Source organism: Ranitomeya variabilis, chromosome 1, assembly GCF_051348905.1.
Source record: "Ranitomeya variabilis isolate aRanVar5 chromosome 1, aRanVar5.hap1, whole genome shotgun sequence".
Lineage (NCBI taxonomy): Eukaryota > Metazoa > Chordata > Amphibia > Anura > Dendrobatidae > Ranitomeya > Ranitomeya variabilis.
The window spans coordinates 959,497,299-959,516,292 of record NC_135232.1 but is presented as its reverse complement, the minus strand read 5'-3'; the positions used below and the strand labels follow the sequence as shown (position 1 = coordinate 959,516,292).

General features: G+C 42.4%; 3 protein-coding genes across 3 annotated transcripts in view; 1 reads left to right on the top strand and 2 right to left on the bottom strand.

Annotated features, from left to right (window-relative positions):
* The window catches only part of TMEM184C (transmembrane protein 184C), a 70,531-nt gene that overhangs the window by 6,921 nt on the left and 44,616 nt on the right, over positions 1 to 18,994 (bottom strand). Inside the window, exons 7-8 of the mRNA XM_077279299.1 lie at positions 6,297 to 6,409; positions 486 to 585 (exon numbers count right to left, since the gene is read on the bottom strand). Of these exons, the coding sequence (XP_077135414.1) occupies positions 486 to 585; positions 6,297 to 6,409 (213 nt within the window). The remainder of the gene's footprint in view (positions 1 to 485; positions 586 to 6,296; positions 6,410 to 18,994) is intronic.
* Positions 2,952 to 4,001, top strand: LOC143800594 (uncharacterized). The gene is made up of 3 exons (XM_077281201.1): positions 2,952 to 2,960; positions 3,006 to 3,084; positions 3,331 to 4,001. Exons 1-3 carry the CDS (start codon positions 2,952 to 2,954, stop codon positions 3,708 to 3,710), a joined length of 468 nt encoding a protein of 155 aa, XP_077137316.1. The 3' UTR covers positions 3,711 to 4,001.
* Positions 12,061 to 16,134, bottom strand: LOC143781232 (uncharacterized). Its single transcript, XM_077267752.1, has 5 exons — positions 15,954 to 16,134; positions 15,795 to 15,878; positions 15,401 to 15,593; positions 15,085 to 15,241; positions 12,061 to 14,631 (listed from the first exon to the last, which is right to left on the bottom strand). The coding sequence occupies exons 1-5, from the start codon at positions 16,056 to 16,058 to the stop codon at positions 13,233 to 13,235; spliced, it is 1,938 nt and encodes a 645-aa protein (XP_077123867.1). The 5' UTR covers positions 16,059 to 16,134; the 3' UTR covers positions 12,061 to 13,232.

The window sequence follows — 18,994 nt, the reverse complement described above, 5'->3', positions numbered from 1 at the left end:
TTTATCAGCAGGAGATTAACACTACAGGATTACAGCTCCCATACATCCTGGTCCAACCCATCCCCAGCACTGATTAGAAGCTTACTGTCAATATACACAGAAAGCTACCAATCAGAGGTGTGGGCAGGGTCAGCTTTTGAGCTCTGCTACATGCAGCATCAAAAAATTGTATCATAGCTACAGCACCAAGTAAACTATGTAATACATTGCTGGAATCCGCGTCACTTTACCTACATTATGCGGCTAGCAGATCAGGTAGAAAAAAACCCAGCAGATTCAAGTCCCCTAGGTGGACCAACATAAAAGGTATAAGTTAAAAATCTACAAATCTATGGCTGTTGCAACAAAGTGTGAGCGTAGCTTAATAGTAGAGATAAGAACAAACAGGAAAGGAAAAATTAGAAACACGCTGGATATATTTCTACTAAATAACTTTCATGTTAAATGCACAAATACAGCCAGATATTATGAAAATATTGCTCTACCTGAAGGCCAGTGGCGACATCTTTGACGTTTTTCCATTCCCAAGTATGTTTATCAGAGATGATTCCAACCTTCACCATGAGTGCAATTAATACAGCTTGCCTGGAGAAAGATCAAGACTTGATTTACTTTAGATCGGCACAAAGTCCGCTGCCACCTAAACCACTAAACCCAGAATGAATAAATCTATACAGAATCACAAATCCCCCCCCACTCATACTGTGGGGGCTTTAAACTGGAAGAGCTGCAGATGCCTTGCACACACTCGTTAACTTGAATTTGATGTTAAATTTGTGTATAATGTTGCCAATGTCTAATATATTTTTTGGTGGGTTTTCTAAAAAATGTTGTCTGTTTTGTAATATCAAGAGCAAGTCCAATCTTTATATATATCAGGATAGGATTATGTAGGCAGCACCATACTTTCACTTAGCTCTTTTGATGCAGAGGAAGTTTTAGCACCTATTGTGCTGGCAGAATGCCAACAAAGGGGAACTGCTTACTTAATTAAAAAGTGGATGGCAAATTATAGTACATGAAAATTGGACCAGTGTCTAGCAGACTTGACTGGTATATGTACCAAAAGAAAGATTAACTAGTAGGGAGAAAAGCAGCAAGACATTACTTCTTCAGGTTTTTAGGACAAATAAGCTTTAAATACGGAGATTATGTTTTGAAGTGAACAGATGGTTAATTTTGAAGATTAAGGTAATGTGCACACGGCATCTTTTTCGCAAAAGCTCCCCATGTCCTGAGCGTGTCCTGTCTTAGGTCACTTCTTCTAACTGCTTCAAAACACTGAAGAAGTGACATGCTCATTGTTTTATACTGTGCAGTAGGGTGACCACAAAAAAATCGATGTTGGAATTTTGTCCGTCTGGACCCCACAAAACGATTCCCCTTTCCGGATATTGAGATAACCAAAATTTGAGCTCGATCAAACGACGTTAACCCGTGCCGCTCGTCGCTCAAAGTTTGAAAAAATCCGAATTTTTGCCCAAAAAGCTGACATATGAAGCCATAACTCCAGAATGGTAAATAATAAAAACACGCTTAATATTTCAAAAGAAAGCTAATGTTGTTCTTCAAAATTTATATTTTATACATAATTGTTATTTTAAGTCAAACTGAGTTAAAACATCTTTTAGCCCCAAGAACGTGACCTGGTACCACTAGGAGCATACTTCGTATATTTTGTTATTAAGTGATACATTTTTTTTTTTTTTGGTATATTTTTGAGTTTAAAGTAGAAATATAATAAAAAAAACAAGTAATACTGATAAGTCTAATTACTTTTTTTTATTTTAAAATATAAAAATGAGGTATTTAATACATACAAAACAGACAGAAAAGATACAGACGTAGTACCTACATGAGTTGATAATTTTACATAGTTATCTAATCTATTCTAGAGGTTTTGTTAAAGTAGTTTTTGAAACGTCAGAATATAATGCTCGGCATTTGCTTACAACTTGCAGGACATATTGCTTTTGTTCTTCATTTTTTGTCAGAAGGTCGTTAAAGTCGGTTATTAATTTAACACCACGCTCAGCCATATCATTAACTACTTTTAATGTTTTGACAATTTTCAATCCTTCTTGGAAGTCATTATTTTGAGGCCAGGTGTTTGGATTTTGTCTTAGGAAATCCGTTTTTATATTAAATCGGTCAAAGAATGTAAATGTTTCTTTGATAAGTAAATTTAACAATCCTCCATCAACGACCTCTTTTACTTTTTCTTTCTTAACTTTTGGATTTACAACCCTAGCGTGCTCTGATGGTTCATCTGTGATACTGAGCAATTTATTAGCCATTAACAACTTTTCATCGTCTGTAATGTTGGGATCAAAAAACGATAATCCCACCAACTCTGCATTCAAATACCACAAATGGTTCGAAAATTTGGTCAGGGCTATTTCTGCAATGTCGTTGTCACATTCTTTATAGTCTAACAGACTATGCAAAATACCTAAATCTTGCTTTGGCGCAAGATGAGCTTTTGGAGCATTGAACCAAGCTTTACAATAAATTTTAACTAGGAAAACAGAAATGGCATGCACAGAACTTTCTTCTTCTTTAGACATCTTAAATTGACGACGAAAAATGAACATTTTTAAGCAGTAAATAGCCTTTGCCATCCACCTAGCGTGATGAATGGCTCCTGGAGTTCTAAAACCCACAACATTGCCGTCTAGTGATCCAACAAATACGAGAACCAACTGCAACAGCTCCTTGTAGTCATCTCTGGGGTGGCTCTCAGTTAATTTGGTCTCGAATTCAGCAGTAACATTTGCAATTACTTCTGTAGTTAGCTGCTTTTGTATTAGCTTGTCACTGATACCTGTGTCGTATTTTCCTTTGTCTATCTTGGGCCACGCAGTGAGGAATCTTTTGAAAATGTCTGCATGAGGTCCAGTGGTTGATCCCATTTTAGTGTCGAATACGCCTCTTAACACAATTTCCAAGATATGGTGACGGCAAGCTAGGTGTAGCAATTCTCTTCCTAACATTTGCTCCAATAGGACGAAATTGAAGAAATCAAGGCGCAAAAGGAACTTGCAAAAGTAAACCGACAAATCCAAGAAGAAACTTTTGATATTGGTGAGTTTATTTTATTATTATTATTCTAAAAAGTAGATAAACAAATAAGTAAATAGTTTCAATATAATTGAAAGAAAATTGTACATGAAAGCATCATTTGGCATCTTTATGATTGAGTTTATATTCTTAAAATAATACCTATTGATAATTAGAAGTAGGTAATTTAGTACCTATGTATTATTACTATTCTGCTAAAATGACAAGTTTTTATAGTCTTTTTTTTCTCTTTCTTTTGTTACTTCTTAGAGACGGATGATGAAGACAAGCTCGAAGAAGGAAAAGAAGAAGAAGATACTGAAGAGGACAACATCTACCAGGAACTTGAGAGCTTGGAGGAAAAAGACAACATCCCTGAAGAAGCTGCAGAAGATCCAGGACCATCTGAGAGCAAGAGGATGAAACTTTCATTTGCAAGGGGCGTTAAAGAGATTTTAAACATGAAATTATCCATTGTGTTAGATCGATGTAAGTTATCCGACAGAAATGCCACGAGAATTTTAATAGCTACTCTAGAAGCACTAAACCTTGACCCTCTTGAGTACAAAGTCTCGAAAACTTTATTACATTCTAGAAGGCAAACGTTCAGAGAACAATATACTAAAAACATGTTAGATAAACATTCCTGAAAAAGAGCCCGTGGTTGTCCATTGGGACGGTAAACTTTTACCGGGTGTTTTAAAAAATGAGCAATGTGAGCGAATAGCTATTGCTATTTCATATGGCGAAAAGGAACAGCTGCTGGGAGTTCCTGTAACAGCAAGCAGCTCTGGAGAGGAGCAAGCCGTAGCCGTATATGAATGCCTACAGGAATGGGGTCTTCCCAACACCGTCAAGGCGATGTGCTTCGACACTGCAGCATCGAACACGGGAAGACTCAAAGGAGCATGCGTCCTATTGGAGCAAATGTTAGGAAGAGAATTGCTTCACCTAGCTTGCCGTCACCATATCTTGGAAATTGTGTTAAGAGGCGTATTCGACACTAAAATGGGATCAACCACTGGACCTCATGCAGACATTTTCAAAAGATTCCTCACTGCGTGGCCCAAGATAGACAAAGGAAAATACGACACAGGTATCAGTGACAAGCTAATACAAAAGCAGCTAACTACAGAAGTAATTGCAAATGTTACTGCTGAATTCGAGACCAAATTAACTGAGAGCCACCCCAGAGATGACTACAAGGAGCTGTTGCAGTTGGTTCTCGTATTTGTTGGATCACTAGACGGCAATGTTGTGGGTTTTAGAACTCCAGGAGCCATTCATCACGCTAGGTGGATGGCAAAGGCTATTTACTGCTTAAAAATGTTCATTTTTCGTCGTCAATTTAAGATGTCTAAAGAAGAAGAAAGTTCTGTGCGTGCCATTTCTGTTTTCCTAGTTAAAATTTATTGTAAAGCTTGGTTCAATGCTCCAAAAGCTCATCTTGCGCCAAAGCAAGATTTAGGTATTTTGCATAGTCTGTTAGACTATAAAGAATGTGACAACGACATTGCAGAAATAGCCCTGACCAAATTTTCGAACCATTTGTGGTATTTGAATGCAGAGTTGGTGGGATTATCGTTTTTTGATCCCAACATTACAGACGATGAAAAGTTGTTAATGGCTAATAAATTGCTCAGTAGCACAGATGAACCATCAGAGCACGCTAGGGTTGTAAATCCAAAAGTTAAGAAAGAAAAAGTAAAAAAGGTCGTTGATGGAGGATTGTTAAATTTACTTACCAAAGAAACATTTACATTCTTTGACCGATTTAATATAAAAACGGATTTCCTAAGACAAAATCCAAACACCTGGCCTCAAAATAATGACTTCCAAGAAGGATTGAAAATTGTCAAAACATTAAAAGTAGTTAATGATATGGCTGAGCGTGGTGTTAAATTAATAACCGACTTTAACGACCTTCTGACAAAAAATGAAGAACAATCTTTTCTGTCTGTTTTGTATGTATTAAATACCTCATTTTTATATTTTAAAATAAAAAAAGTCATTAGACTTATCAGTATTACTTGTTTTTTTATTATATTTCTACTTTAAACTCAAAAATATACCAAAAAAAAAAAAATGTATCACTTAATAACAAAATATACGAAGTATGCTCCTAGTGGTACCAGGTCACGTTCTTGGGGCTAAAAGATGTTTTAACTCAGTTTGACTTAAAATAACAATTATGTATAAAATATAAATTTTGAAGAACAACATTAGCTTTCTTTTGAGATATTAAGCGTGTTTTTATTATTTACCATTCTGGAGTTATGGCTTCATATGTCAGCTTTTTGGGCAAAAATTCGGATTTTTTCAAACTTTGAGCGACGAGCGGCACGGGTTAACGTCGTTTGATCGAGCTCAAATTTTGGCTCTCTCAATATCCGGAAAGGGGAATCGTTTTGTGGGGTCCAGACGGACAAGATTCCCACATTTTTTCAAACCCATATAAGATCCGGTCACCCTACTGTGCAGCCACTGCAAGAACAATGGCAAAACCGCTTTAGGAAAACGACAGCCCGGATCTTCCTGAAAGCAGCTTCGCCTGGGAGACTTGGTGGTGTCAAAAAGACACTGTGTGCACAGAAGCCTAAGGCTGTGTTGCACACGTTCAGGATTTTTCGTGTTTTTTTGCTTTAAAAACACGATAAAACCGCGAAAAAAAAAAAACGCATACATTAAGCATCCTATTAGAATGCAATCCGCAATTTTTGTGCACATGTTGCGTTTTTTTTCCGTGGCGGAATCGCATTCCGGAAAAAAACCGCAGCATGTTTATTCTCTGTGCGGAATCGCGGGGATTCCACACACATAGGAAAATACTGTCATGAAAATACATCAAAATGTGCATAATGTAGGCAGCAATTTCCTGCTGTGTGTGAACGCACCCTTGTGTGCTGCAAAGAGACAACTTTCCATTTACTACTAATTTCTTTTATTTTTGGCAAGACCTGGACACCAGAGTGAGGGAGGGAGTCTCAAGTTTTTGAAAACACTCTACATGAAACTGCAGTGACTATACAGGAAAGAAAAAAGGGGGTTACCATCATTCCAAAGGAGGGCAATAGGCATTTTGTCTACACATTCAACATTATAGGGATGCATTAACAGTGAGGTACAGCACACTGTATCCCATTTTAAACTGGTGTATTGCCTACCCTGTTTTATTAGATTTAGTAACACACTGAAGCTTCTGCACAGAGGGGCTCAATAACCAGAGTCACACATACCAGAAAGAAACAAAGACCACCATCTTCACACACAGAAATTTGCCAACTGGTTGAATAGGATTCAATTCTTCCTTCAGCACTTTGTAGAACAGGACAAGACAGTACATAGCAAACTAGAAAATAAAAAAAATAGCATACAGGTAAATAGCTTAAAAGAAAATTAAGGAGAATTCAGTACAGGCCATGAACAATTTTGGACTATAAACGACACTGAAGATAAGCGCGAGTGAACCCTAATTACTCCTTTGGAAGTTCTCCTGTAAAGACCAATCTACTCAAAACCTAAAATTTACTCGCTCAGGGTTGTCAACCTAATTTGTTTTTCTAGACAACTTTTTCAAACACTAGACAACATTTTTTACAGTCAATTTGGAAACCAACATTGAGGACGAGAAAGATGAGAATATATTTATCTAGGTCAGTATACAAAATTGTAAAATTACTGAATTTTGAAATATATTTTAATGAAAACTTACGGAAGATCAAAGGGTGCAAAACTGAATGAGCTTGGAAATGCATAGTTTTCTGTGATTTCATTCAGTACCTTGGAGTATAAATCTTTATAAAAGCTGTCAAGGCTTACGGAAAAGGCCTACAGGTCCTAGTTCCCCTTCCCACACACTTAGGCCATGTTCATACTTTGCGGTTTTTACCGCGGATCCGCGGCGATTTTGATGCTGCGGGTCCGCAGCAGTTTCCATTGCGTTTACATTTACATGTAAACCCTATGGAAACCGCAAACCGCTGTGCACATGCTGCGGGAAAAACCGCGCAGAAACGCAGCGGTTTACAACCCGCAGCATGTCACTTCTTTGTGCAGAATCACTGCGATTCTGCACCCATAGGAATGCATTGAACCGCTTACTTCCCGCATGGGGCTGTGCCCACGATGCGGAAAGTAAGCGGATAATGTGCGGGTGGTACCCGGGGTGGAGGAGAGGAGACTCTCCTCCAGGCCCTGGGAGCCATATTTGGGGTAAAAAAAAGAATTAAAATAAAAAATCATGTTATACTCACCTCTCAGCGCTGCACGCGGCCGGCCGGCCAGAGTTGCTGTGCGAACAGGACCTGCGGTGACGTCGCGGTCACATGACCGTGACGTTGCGGTCACATGACCGTGACGTCACGAAGGGTCCTTCTCGCACATCATCTTTGGAACCGGAGCGCCGGGTGCAGCGCCGAGGAGATCGAGACGTCAGAGGGTGAGTATATAAACTTTTTTTTTTTATTTTAACATTACTATTGATGCTGCATATTGCTGCATATGCAGCATCAATAGTATAGGCGGAAACCCGCAGCGGAAACCGCGGAACAAACCGCGATAAATCTGCAGGGATAACCGCAGCGGTTTTGCCCTGCAGATTTATCAAATCCGCTGCGGGAGAACCCGCAGAGGACCCCGCAAAGTGTGAACATGGCCTTAGAATGGTTACTAGCATTAGGCATATTTCCCAGATTTTTCATCAGATGACAGATTTTTGGGAGACCCAATCAATTGTAACCACAGGACGCAGATACACTGTGTGCACAATTAGACAATTTTTGATAATTTTCTTATTGAACATCTATAGTGCTATCCGTCCAAAAGGTTAATAAACCTGGATATTTAAAGAAAGTAAAAGTGCGGTTTTGTGTCTTAGGAGAATATCCATGTGCAGAATTATTATGCAGCTATATGAAAAACATACATGTTTGTTATCTCAATTGTTTATTTTCATCTGTTAATGTGATAATAATCCAACTCAAATGTACAAAGATATATTTCTGTTATTTACATAAAAAATATCACTGACCAATATATCCACCCTTCTTTTCAATAACAGTCATAAGCCGTCCATCCACGGAGTCTGTCTGTTTCTTAATCTGTTGATGATCAACTTTTCGGGCAGCAGAACCACAGCCTCCCAGACTGTTCAGAGAGGTGTACTGTTTCCCTTCACCGTAAATCTTCCATTTAAGATGGGCCCATAAGCTCTCAGTAGAGTATAGGTCATGAGGAAGAGACCATGTCATCATTCTTCCATCTTTAAGGTCTTTACTGGCTTGCCTAGAACTGTAATGCATGCGACGCAGCATTGTGCTGCATAAAAAACATGGTTTTCTTGAAAGATGCAGACTTTTTCCTGAACCACTGCTTTAAGAAAGTGTCTCCTAGAAATTGGCAGTAGGATTATGGGGGTGGTTATGAGTTTATCTTCAATTTGCAAAGGTTCATCTAGCTCATCTTTAACCCTCTGTCAGGGGCAACTGATCTGACAGGCGCAGGTTACTTAGTTTCATGTCTCTATTTTCAGTGGTTTGTCTGGGAAACACCCTCCTCCCAGTACCTTCCTAACTTTAAGGCCATGTGCACACGTTCAGTATTTTTCGCGTTTTTTCGCTATAAAAACGCTAACATATGCCTCCTATTATTTACCGTGTATTCCGCATTTCTTGTGCAAATGTTGCATTTTTTTCCGCGAAAAAAATCGCATCGCGGAAAAAAAAGCAACATGTTCATTAAATTTGCAGAATTGCGGGGATTCCGCACACCTAGGTATGCATTGATCTGCTTACTTTCCGCATGTGGCTGTGCACACCATGCGGGAAGTAAGCAGATTATGTGCGGTTGGTACCCAGGGTGGAGGAGAGGAGACTCTCCTCCACGGACTGGGCAACATATAATTGTTAAAAAAAAAGAATTAAAATAAAAAATAGTGATATACTCACCCTCGATGGCCCCGGAGTCTTCCCGCCTCTCAGCGGTGCATGCTGCCGCTTCCGTTCCTATAGATGGTGTGTGTGAAGGACCTGCGATGACGTCGCGGTCTTGTGATTGGTCGCGTGACCGCGACGTCACCGAAGGTCCTGCACACACACACCATCTATAGGAACGGACGCCACTGAGGAGATCGGCTGTCAAGTATAACCATTTTTTTTATTTTTAAACATTCTATCTTGTACTATTGATGCTGCATAGGCGGCATCTATAGTAAAAAGTTGGTCACACTTGTCAAACACTATGTTTGACAAGTGTGACCAACCTGTCAGTCAGTTTTCCAAGCTATGCTACAGATCGCTTGGAAAACTTCAGCATTCTGCAAGCTAATTTCGCTTGCAAAATGCTAAAAAAAAAAAAACGCAAAAAAAAAAAAAATGCTGATTTCTTGCAGAAAATTTCCGGTTTTCTTCGGGAAATTTCTGCAAGAAATCCTGACGTGTGCACATACCCTCAAGGCTGTGTGAAACCTGAGAAGCCTCTTGTGCTGCAGAGCTGCAGGAGATCAGATATCAGTGTTTTGGCTTCTCCGGCTCATTGCCCCTGAATGCATCACACCTTTGACGGTCAGAATTTGCTGTTTTTATTCATCCCAATTGTTTTTAGCTCGTTTTATGAATAGCTAGTGCTAAATTTGTGGATTTGTCATAGAAGGTTTTGTTAGAAATAAGAGTGTGCTTCTCGGGCACATTGCGCCCTAACACATTCTCTCTCTTGCTTCAGCTTTTCTTCTGAAATGGCGAGGAGAATATTAGACTTGTCCAATGCCCTTCATGTTGAGCAAGTGCAAAATATACTGCTTGCTGATGAGACAGACCCCTTACAGCTAGAAGATTTAGGGGAAGAAAGTGACATTGATTCAGAAGATGATGTGGAAGAATGCCCAGATGTGTCTGATACAGATCAAGATGGAGAGAATGAGGAGTATGCTCAAGACATAGAAACATATTACTTTTCTGGTTATTGAACATTTTTTTTCCACCTGATTATGTGTATTCTCATTTATTACATTCCTATTAAGGTAACTGATCACTTTTAGAGCATTGAAATTTTTAAAAAAGGAAAATATAGCCAATTTTCTAGTCTGTGCCGGACAGGCGCAATGCCCCTAAACTCGTTATGAAACATATTGCCCCTGACGGAGGGTTAATAATACCAGCCCATAGCAGTACCACACCACCACTTTGTTGACATCTGAGTCGAAGTGGGGGCCTGTGATCCATACTCGGGCCCAGCCACCTGGTCTTTTAAAAGTCACTCATTTTATCAGTCCAAAGAATCTCTGAAAAATCTGTCTTCAGATATTTCTTTTCCCAGTCATGATATCTACACTTCTGTGTCTTGATCAGTGCTAGTCAAGTTTCAGCCTCCCTTTTGTAGGCTATGTCTCTGATCACCGAGCACCTTGTAGTTCTGGGTCTCCAAGGAGGCTGGAGTTTGGAATATGACAGCACTGGAGGATAATGGCTTCCTGGTTGCTTCAAGTTTGATTCTGCGCAAATCTTTGGCAGTTAATGTGTGATTTTTTTTCCTGAACACTTTCTTTGCGACCCTGTTGACTAAGGCTACTTTCACATTAGCGTTTGAATCTGCAGCGTTTAATCCGCAAACGCAAGGACACGAAAAACGCATGAAAACGCGTGTAAACGCAGCGTTTTTAAAACGCTTACGGTTACCGCATGCGTCATTAAAACGCAGCGTTTACATGCTTTTGCTTGCGTTTTCTATGCGTTTGAGTTTTTTGTGCGCATGTCGCAAAATTTTACCAGAGAAAAATTCTAGATGCAAGAACCAGCCAATGGGACTACAGAGGGCGTGTATTATGTGAAATCTATATATAGACCCTAGGACAGCTGAAATCTTCAGATTTTGCTCCTGTGTCCTGTGAGAAGATGGATCTTCACATGGATAGCTATTACTTTAAACTAGATCTGAGCATCAAGATTTTTCTGGCATGTGCGTTTGCTTGGGAGCAACACCGAAACCGGGAAAGACAGAGAAGGACAAGGCGTAGGCGGTTTTGGCAACACCCCATTGTAGAACTGCGGGAGAGCCGTGGTACATATCACACCCTGTATGGCGAGCTCAATGAGAACCCAGAAAAATTCCCAGAATATACCAGGATGTCACAAGACTCTTTCCGGGATTTGCTTGATCGTGTCCAAGGAGCCATCCGGAGACAGGACACACAGCTCCGTAGAGCCATTCCACCAGCGGAACGTCTCCTGGTTACCTTAAGGTACGTAATAATTCTAAACAAAAGCTAACCAAAATTTTTTGCAGGTCTGATGTTTTTTTGCCTATTTTGTAAATTATTTATTCTTACTACAGATTTCTTGCAACTGGAGAGAGCTTGTCATCCCTTCATTTCCAGTACCGCCTTGGGATTTCCACGCTGTCCGGAATTGTTTTTGAAACCTGCCGGGCTTTATGGACCATTCTCCGTGAGGAATTTATACCCATACCCACGGAGGACATGTGGAAAGAAATTGCTGACAAATTTTGGACTGTTTGTGATTTTCCCAACTGTTTGGGTGCAGTGGATGGGAAGCACATCTGGATTACCAAACCAGCCAGAACGGGATCACAGTTCTTCAACTACAAAAAATATTTTTCAGTAGTTCTTATGGCAATAGCCGATGCGGACTGTCGCTTCATTGCTGTGGACATTGGTGCTTTTGGCCGTGGCAACGATTCACAGACTTTTAAAACCTCTGATATGGGCCGACGTGTTTATGGCAAAAATTTTAATTTCCCACAGCCACGACCACTCCCCTACACTCAAGGCCCACCGCTGCCATTTGTAATGGTTGGGGATGAGGCCTTTCAGATGAGTGAAAATCTCCTGAAGCCCTATTCAAGTCGGGACTTGAACCGCACAAAACGGATCTACAACTACAGACTAACCAGGGCACGCAGAACAGTAGAGTGTGCCTTTGGGATTATGGTGTCCAAATGGCGCATTCTAGCAACTGCAATAAATCTTAAAATGGAGACAGTGGATGAGGTAGTTAAAGCCTGTGTGGTTCTCCACAATTTCATTCTGGCTAAGGAGCGACCCACCATAGAACTTGATGAACCTGTTGCCAACCCTTTGCCTGATTACCGTCATCACCCGCTGCGGTCAACAGTTGAAGTAGGCCACATGCGGGACCAATTTGCAGCGTTTTTTGATTCTGACATTGGACGTGTGCCATGGCAGGACAATATGGTGTAAAATGTACTGCTGGTTTCGGGTCTGCAAATTTATGTTTGGAATGTTAATGTTTTTTTCAAATAAAATAATTGTGATTTACTTTCTTCACCATGTCTCCTATCTATTTCCTTAACAAACCACTTTGGGTTTTTGGGCTTAGGTTGTTGACGTGAGTCCTGTCTTGGTTCACCATTAGCTTTTTGCCGCAGACTGTATAGACGATGTCCGTTATTGTCGCAGTATTTGTCCAGTACTTAACATCAGTATTTGTAAGCCTAAACCAGGAGCGGTAGTTAAATTCTTTTAGTGGTGCATATCTGTTTAATGTACTTTTCCTCACATAGTTCCACTCCAGGTTTAGGCTTACAAATAGTGCTGTAAAATACAGAGCGAATACTGACAGTGTGATGGCAGCCTACACCAGAGATCTATAGTCATCAAGTCAGGTGTCTGAACTAATGAATTCATGATGCTATTTGCTCTTGAATTCATTTTTCCTGACACTTGTCCGGGTGAGTATAGATATGCCATGTACATTGTTCCTTCACTTTGTGTGAAATATATGTATATGTACCAATAAGATAAAATGGAGGTAATACAATGCATTTCTAAAATCAGCAGGTCAGGGGTCATAAATAATGTTTCGGATAAGAAAGGACCTGTTGAGTATAGTTGTGCTGTGTATTACCACCATTTTGTCTTCTGTGTGCGACCAAAAGTCACGGAGTAAACAGAAAGAACTGTTTTTGGAGAAAATACAAGTGTTATTTTTGGGGGCAACCTCATATCTCTCAACCAAACACACCAAGCTTCAGTGTTCTGCTAAGTAGGTACTGGAGGTTGGAGGTGGCCCCCAAAAATGTGTTTGACGCATAATTTGTTATTGGCGCATGCTGTGTGGTGACGGTGGCGAAATACACAATTAACCAAACCTTATTGGGGCAAAAAACACAGGTTTATTAAACACACACAAACCAAAAAATTAACTGCGCCTGCTTGGGGTTGAGTGCCGATATTGTGGGGTGTTGAGTAGTGAGGTCTGGCTTATTACTGTAGCCGACATAGGGGTGGCAGGAGAAGGCGCTATGAAACTACTGGGGTCAGGATATTCAGGGATAGGGCTAGACACATGAGAGGGTTGAGACACACTGGAAGGGTGAGACAAACCAGACATTACAGACACATTGGGAGGTGAGGGGGGAGGGATAGCTATGGTTTTTTGTTTTTTTTTGCCTTTCCCCTTCCTTGTTTTGCGCGGGCACGTTGTCGTGGTGGCAGGGAACGCCAGGGCAGGGTCCGGCAACGGCAGTCTGGTAGTGGTGGTGCCAGAGAACGCCAGGGCAGGGTCCGGCAACGGCAGTCTGGTAGTGGTGGTGCCAGAGAACGCCAGGGCAGGGTCCGGCAACGGCAGTCTGGTAGTGGTGGTGCCAGAGAACGCCAGGGCAGGGTCCGGCAACGGCAGTCTGGTAGTGGTGGTGCCAGAGAACGCCAGGGCAGGGTCCGGCAACGGCAGTCTGGTAGTGGTGGTGCCAGAGAACGCCAGGGCAGGGTCCGGCAACGGCAGTCTGGTAGTGGTGGTGCCAGAGAACGCCAGGGCAGGGTCCGGCGGCGGCAGTCTGGTAGTGGTGGTGCCAGGAAACACCAGGGCAGGGTCCGGCGGCGGCAGCATGCTGGTGGCAGTGGAGGAGGCCCAAGCAGGAGCAGCAGTTGTCATGGTGGTGGCGGTGGGCTGACCCACTGCACTGGGCATGGTGGTGGTGCTATAATACGGTCCGGAAGTGTTTGGAATGGAGGTGGCCGTGCAGTGGTATGCAGCAGATGTCGGCATTGATGTAAAGCGTGACAGTGTGGGCACTGTTGGAAATGTCCCCACTGTCTGCTGAAAATACCGACTCTGCTGCATAGCCTGCACGTAAGCAGCATTGCAGGCCTGCATAACAGTAATCTGGAGCTCAGGACTAAGGTGTTCCGACATGCCCTGTTCTATCTGATTAAAAAAATGATGTGCTGGCCTCTGGAGGTCGGCTTTCACTTGGGCAAGGGCTGTGGTTACCTCCTGGATACGTGTGCTCATATGACTAATGGCAGTATCCAGTCGGTCACCCATCGCCTTGAGTCCCTCATGGAAGACCGAGCTCAAGTGCAAAAACTCGGGCATGAGTGACCTGTCCGCGGCCCTCTGCCGCTGCCGGGAGGAGCCCATAAAAAATTGGCTAGAGGCAGAGGACTGGGGAAGGGGAACACCTAATGGACCAGCTTCCTGGTCTCCAGGTTGTGTGGCAGGCCCACTTGCTGCAGCGCTGGAGGATGGCTGGGACGGGTCCGTGGCTGACTGATGAAGGACCGCTCCAGAACCTGGGCCAACAGTGGAGCTCCAAGTGCTGCGGAAAAAAAAAAAAAAAATATTACAAAACATTTACAAAAAGATAACTGAACAGTTAGATACACATTCAGATAGGGAAAGGTCACACTACTATTTGTAGTGAATTTTACATCAGAATTTGCAAGCCAGGAGTTCAACAGTAGGAATAAAAGTTTCATAAAACAACATGCTATACTTCTGCATGCATCGACCAGTCCTTGGGGATTAAAAAAACTGATGTAAACTATGAAGAGATGATGGAGACAATACAAGCCATATCTCTATACAAGGTATTGGTATGCCAAAACCTGGAGAGGAACTATGTGAGGGAAAGTATTCAAAGAACACGTACCCCACTGCTGCATCTATCAATCAATCAAGGTTTCGGATTACAAATACTGATGGGAAATAATGACCAGCAACAAATTGCATTATACACCATTTTTTTTTCTTTTTTAACCAATATACTTACGTTCTTCGTGCAAGGACTGGTCTCAAAAACGCAAGGATGCGGTGGTACTTGTATTTGCGTATCCTTGCTGCAGAACCACTTGGAAGCCGGCTCTCTTGGCGCAGGTCCTTGTTGAAGCGGTCCTTCATCGATCTCCAACGTGTTTTCACTTTTGACACTGTTGGCAAAACAAAACATAATAGTTAGGACAATGGTCTTTTGACCATGGTCACACAACTGTATGTGCTGTGAAAAAGTAATGACTTTCTCACATCATACACAGTTGTGTGAGCATGGCCAAGGTATTGACTACATCACACTGCATTGCAATACTTACCAAATGCAGAACGGACCCGAGCCGGGGCATTGGCCCAGCCATCCCACAACGCTGCGGCCACCTCATTCCAAAGCCTCCGGATCGTCACATTGTTGGCGTGCAGTGGATCCCGGGTGTCCCACAATGCGACTCGCTCGTGAACCAGGGAGATGAGGTGTTCATTCTCAATTAGGTCCTCATCCTCCTCTGGAACCTAACAACAAAAAGTACATTAATATAGGAGGCGTTCACATACGGAAGACAGAAAACAGAATCAGAGGAATGGCATGAATATTGAAGTAAAAAAAAACACTGGTGCTGAAGCAAAAGGGAAAGAAAGAGAGAAGTAGAAAGAAATGAAGATTCAAGAATTATAAAGTGAGGATACAATACACATTCAGCCAGCTATACTTACACGATGCCGCCGTCTTGCCCGGCCGTGACTACGCTGCTCCTGCCCAGTCTCCTGCCCAGTCTCTTCCGCTGTAGAAGAAGTGGTCTGAAAAAGGGAAAATATACATTGTCATATGTGTAGATGTGACAGTGAATACAATCTGAGGAGGTGAATACTCACTTCGCTGACATGTTCCCCTTGTGCAGGCCCAGGCGTTTCCTCATCAGAAGAAGAAGACATTCTGATGTGTGCAGAAAGAAAGGAATGACAGAAATTAGGGCACATAGACACAGATTATAGAAAAGAAATGCATTGGATAGGATATACTCACATAGTTCTGAGGCTTGTTTGCTGATCCAAGGGGCTGTGGGGTGTCTCGTCTGCAAGGCAGTCTGCTGACTAGTGACCTGCAAATGTCCACTACCTCCCTTTATCACCTTGTATGTGGGGGGTGGCTTATCAGTGTCTAGACATGTTTTTCTCAATTGAGACGCATGCGTCGGTAAACGCAAGCAAACGCATGTACTGAAAAACGCATGCGTTTACATAGACTACAATGCGTTTTTTGGGCGCAAACCTTGCGCAATCAGCCGCATACGTTTCCAGGCGGCAAATTGACGCCTCTAAAAATTACTACATGTTGCATTTCCGCGCCAAGACGCAGACGGCTAGACGACGCATGCGTCGTCAAACGCGGCAAAACGCGAACATAGAAAAACGCATGCGTCGTTAATGTTAAAGATAGGAATACACAACGCATGCAGATATTTGCGGAAGAAACGCTGCGGACACAACCGCAAATGTGAAAGCGGCCTAACTTACAACTAAACTTGATCGTTCTGTGATCACACCCAGCTATCTTAGCAATTTAAAGAGAGATGCATCCCACTATCAGACTTTTAACTGGTCAGTTAAATCTCTTTATTGGTCTATTTTGCCAGATAAAAATAAGCTGCCTACTAATTCTACACACCGTGATAAAGGGTGTTCATATCCTTAAGGTACCTTCACATTAAGCGACGCTGCAGCGATAGCGACAACGATGCCGATCGCTGCAGCGTCGCTGTTTGATCCCTGGAGAGCTGTCACACAGACCGCTCTCCAGTGACCAACGATGCCGAGGTCCCCGGGTAACCAGGGTAAACATCGGGTTGCTAAGCGCAGGGCCGCGCTTAGTAACCCGATGTTTACCCTGGTTACCAGCGTAAAATGTAAAAAAAACAAACAGTACATACTTACATTCGCGTCCCCCGGCGTCCGCTTCCTGCACTGACTGAGTGCTGGCCCTAACAGCAGAGCGGTGACGTCACCACTGTGCTGTACTTTCACTTTACGGCGCTCAGTCAGTGTGGGAAGCGGACGCGAAGGTGAGTATGTACTGTTTGTTTTTTTTACATTTTACACTGGTAACCAGGGCAAACATCGGGTTACTAAGCGCGGCCCTGCGCTTAGTAACCCGATGTTTACCCTGGTTACCAGTGTAAAACATCGCTGGTATCGTTGCTTTTGGTGTCAAACACGACGATACACGCCGGTCTGACGACCAAATAAAGTTCTGAACTTTGTTCAACGACCAGCAATATCACAGCAGGATCCTGATCGCTGCTGCGTGTCAAACTAAACGATATCGCTAGCCAGGACGCTGCAACGTCACGGATCGCTAGCCATATCATTTAGTGTGACGGTACCTTTAGGCCGTACCCTCCTCAGTTACACAAATACACATCACCTGATCTGCTTCATCCAATAAACATTCATGTTTATACAGCTTGGAGTTGGATAAAAATGAAGATCTGGTCGAAATACTCAGTTGCCCAATATTTGTGCACATAGGGTATACTTTAGTACAATAGTGGAGTTGGAGCCATTTAATAGACCTTTGCCTTACAAGACAGTGGAGCAGCTCACAGGCCACTGTAGTGCAGGGAAGTCATGGTGCTGCCTGCATGACACCTCACCACTACCTGAAGCGGTCTTATACCTCGCTGACACCGGACAATAGTGAACCGAGATGTGTGTGGCAGCAGAAACTGAACAATTAGAGTCAGTAGATCGCTCAGCATCTCATTGTGGCTTGTCAAGGTAAGGAAGCTTATTCGCTGTGCAATGCTCCTCTGGGAAATATAATATGCAAATTGCTTGAGGCAATTTGCATATTATATTTCCCAGAGGAGCATTGCACGGCAAATAAGCCTCCTTACCTTGACAAGCCACAGCTGGTATGTCACTCTCCATAAGGAGAAACGATACCCCTTAGACCCCAGTCCAGAGCCTCTCACCTAGCCAAATCAGTTCTCATGCTTCGCACTGACGAGGACCAACAGCCCGAAACAGTGTCTGCGAATTGAGATACTGATTTGGCTTTTATCCTAAGTCATATTGCACGACTCATTAAAGGGTTGATTGTGACTTGTAGGATCGCTACTTCCAACAGGTGGCGCTATAGAGTTTAAGTCCTCTTTTTCTCAGAAGAGGCAATTTGCATATTACATCTCATTGTGGACATCATTAGGTAAAATGTGATCTACTGCATGAAGTGTAAAGGCTGACCATGATCAACTAACACACTACTGATTTGAGGAGGCTTGGGTAGAAGTTTTACCCTATTGGTCTTTCTTGATTTGGGGAGCACAGAGGTGCAAGTACTGTGTGCTTTGGGAAGTGCATTAGAGTTGGGAGAAGAACGCGAATTCTTGTGCAGAAGCGAGTCACGGCTGGAAGAAATCTGCATGGTAGTCTGGGCCCAGATAAAGGAAGACAATGGAAAGTAGACGAGCACAATAAGAAGATGTCATGTCACAGGATGTAACTGAACTATATGCATTTTCACTATATAGATATCTGATCACCAATTCAAGTCTACATCACTTAGATGTAAATATAATATATATATACATACACTCACTGGCCACTTTATTAGGTACACCTGTCCAACTTCTTGTTAACACTTAATTTCTAATCAGCCAATCACATGGCGGCAACTCAGTGCATTTAGGCATGTAGACATGGTCAAGACAATCTCCTGCAGTTCAAACCGAGCATCAGTATGGGGAAGAAAGGTGATTTGAGTGCCTTTGAACGTGGCATGGTTGTTGGTGCCAGAAGGGCTGGTCTGAGTATTTCAGAAACTGCTGATCTACTGGGATTTTCACGCACAACCATCTCTAGGGTTTACAGAGAATGGTCCGAAAAAGAAAAAAAATCCAGTGAGCGGCAGTTCT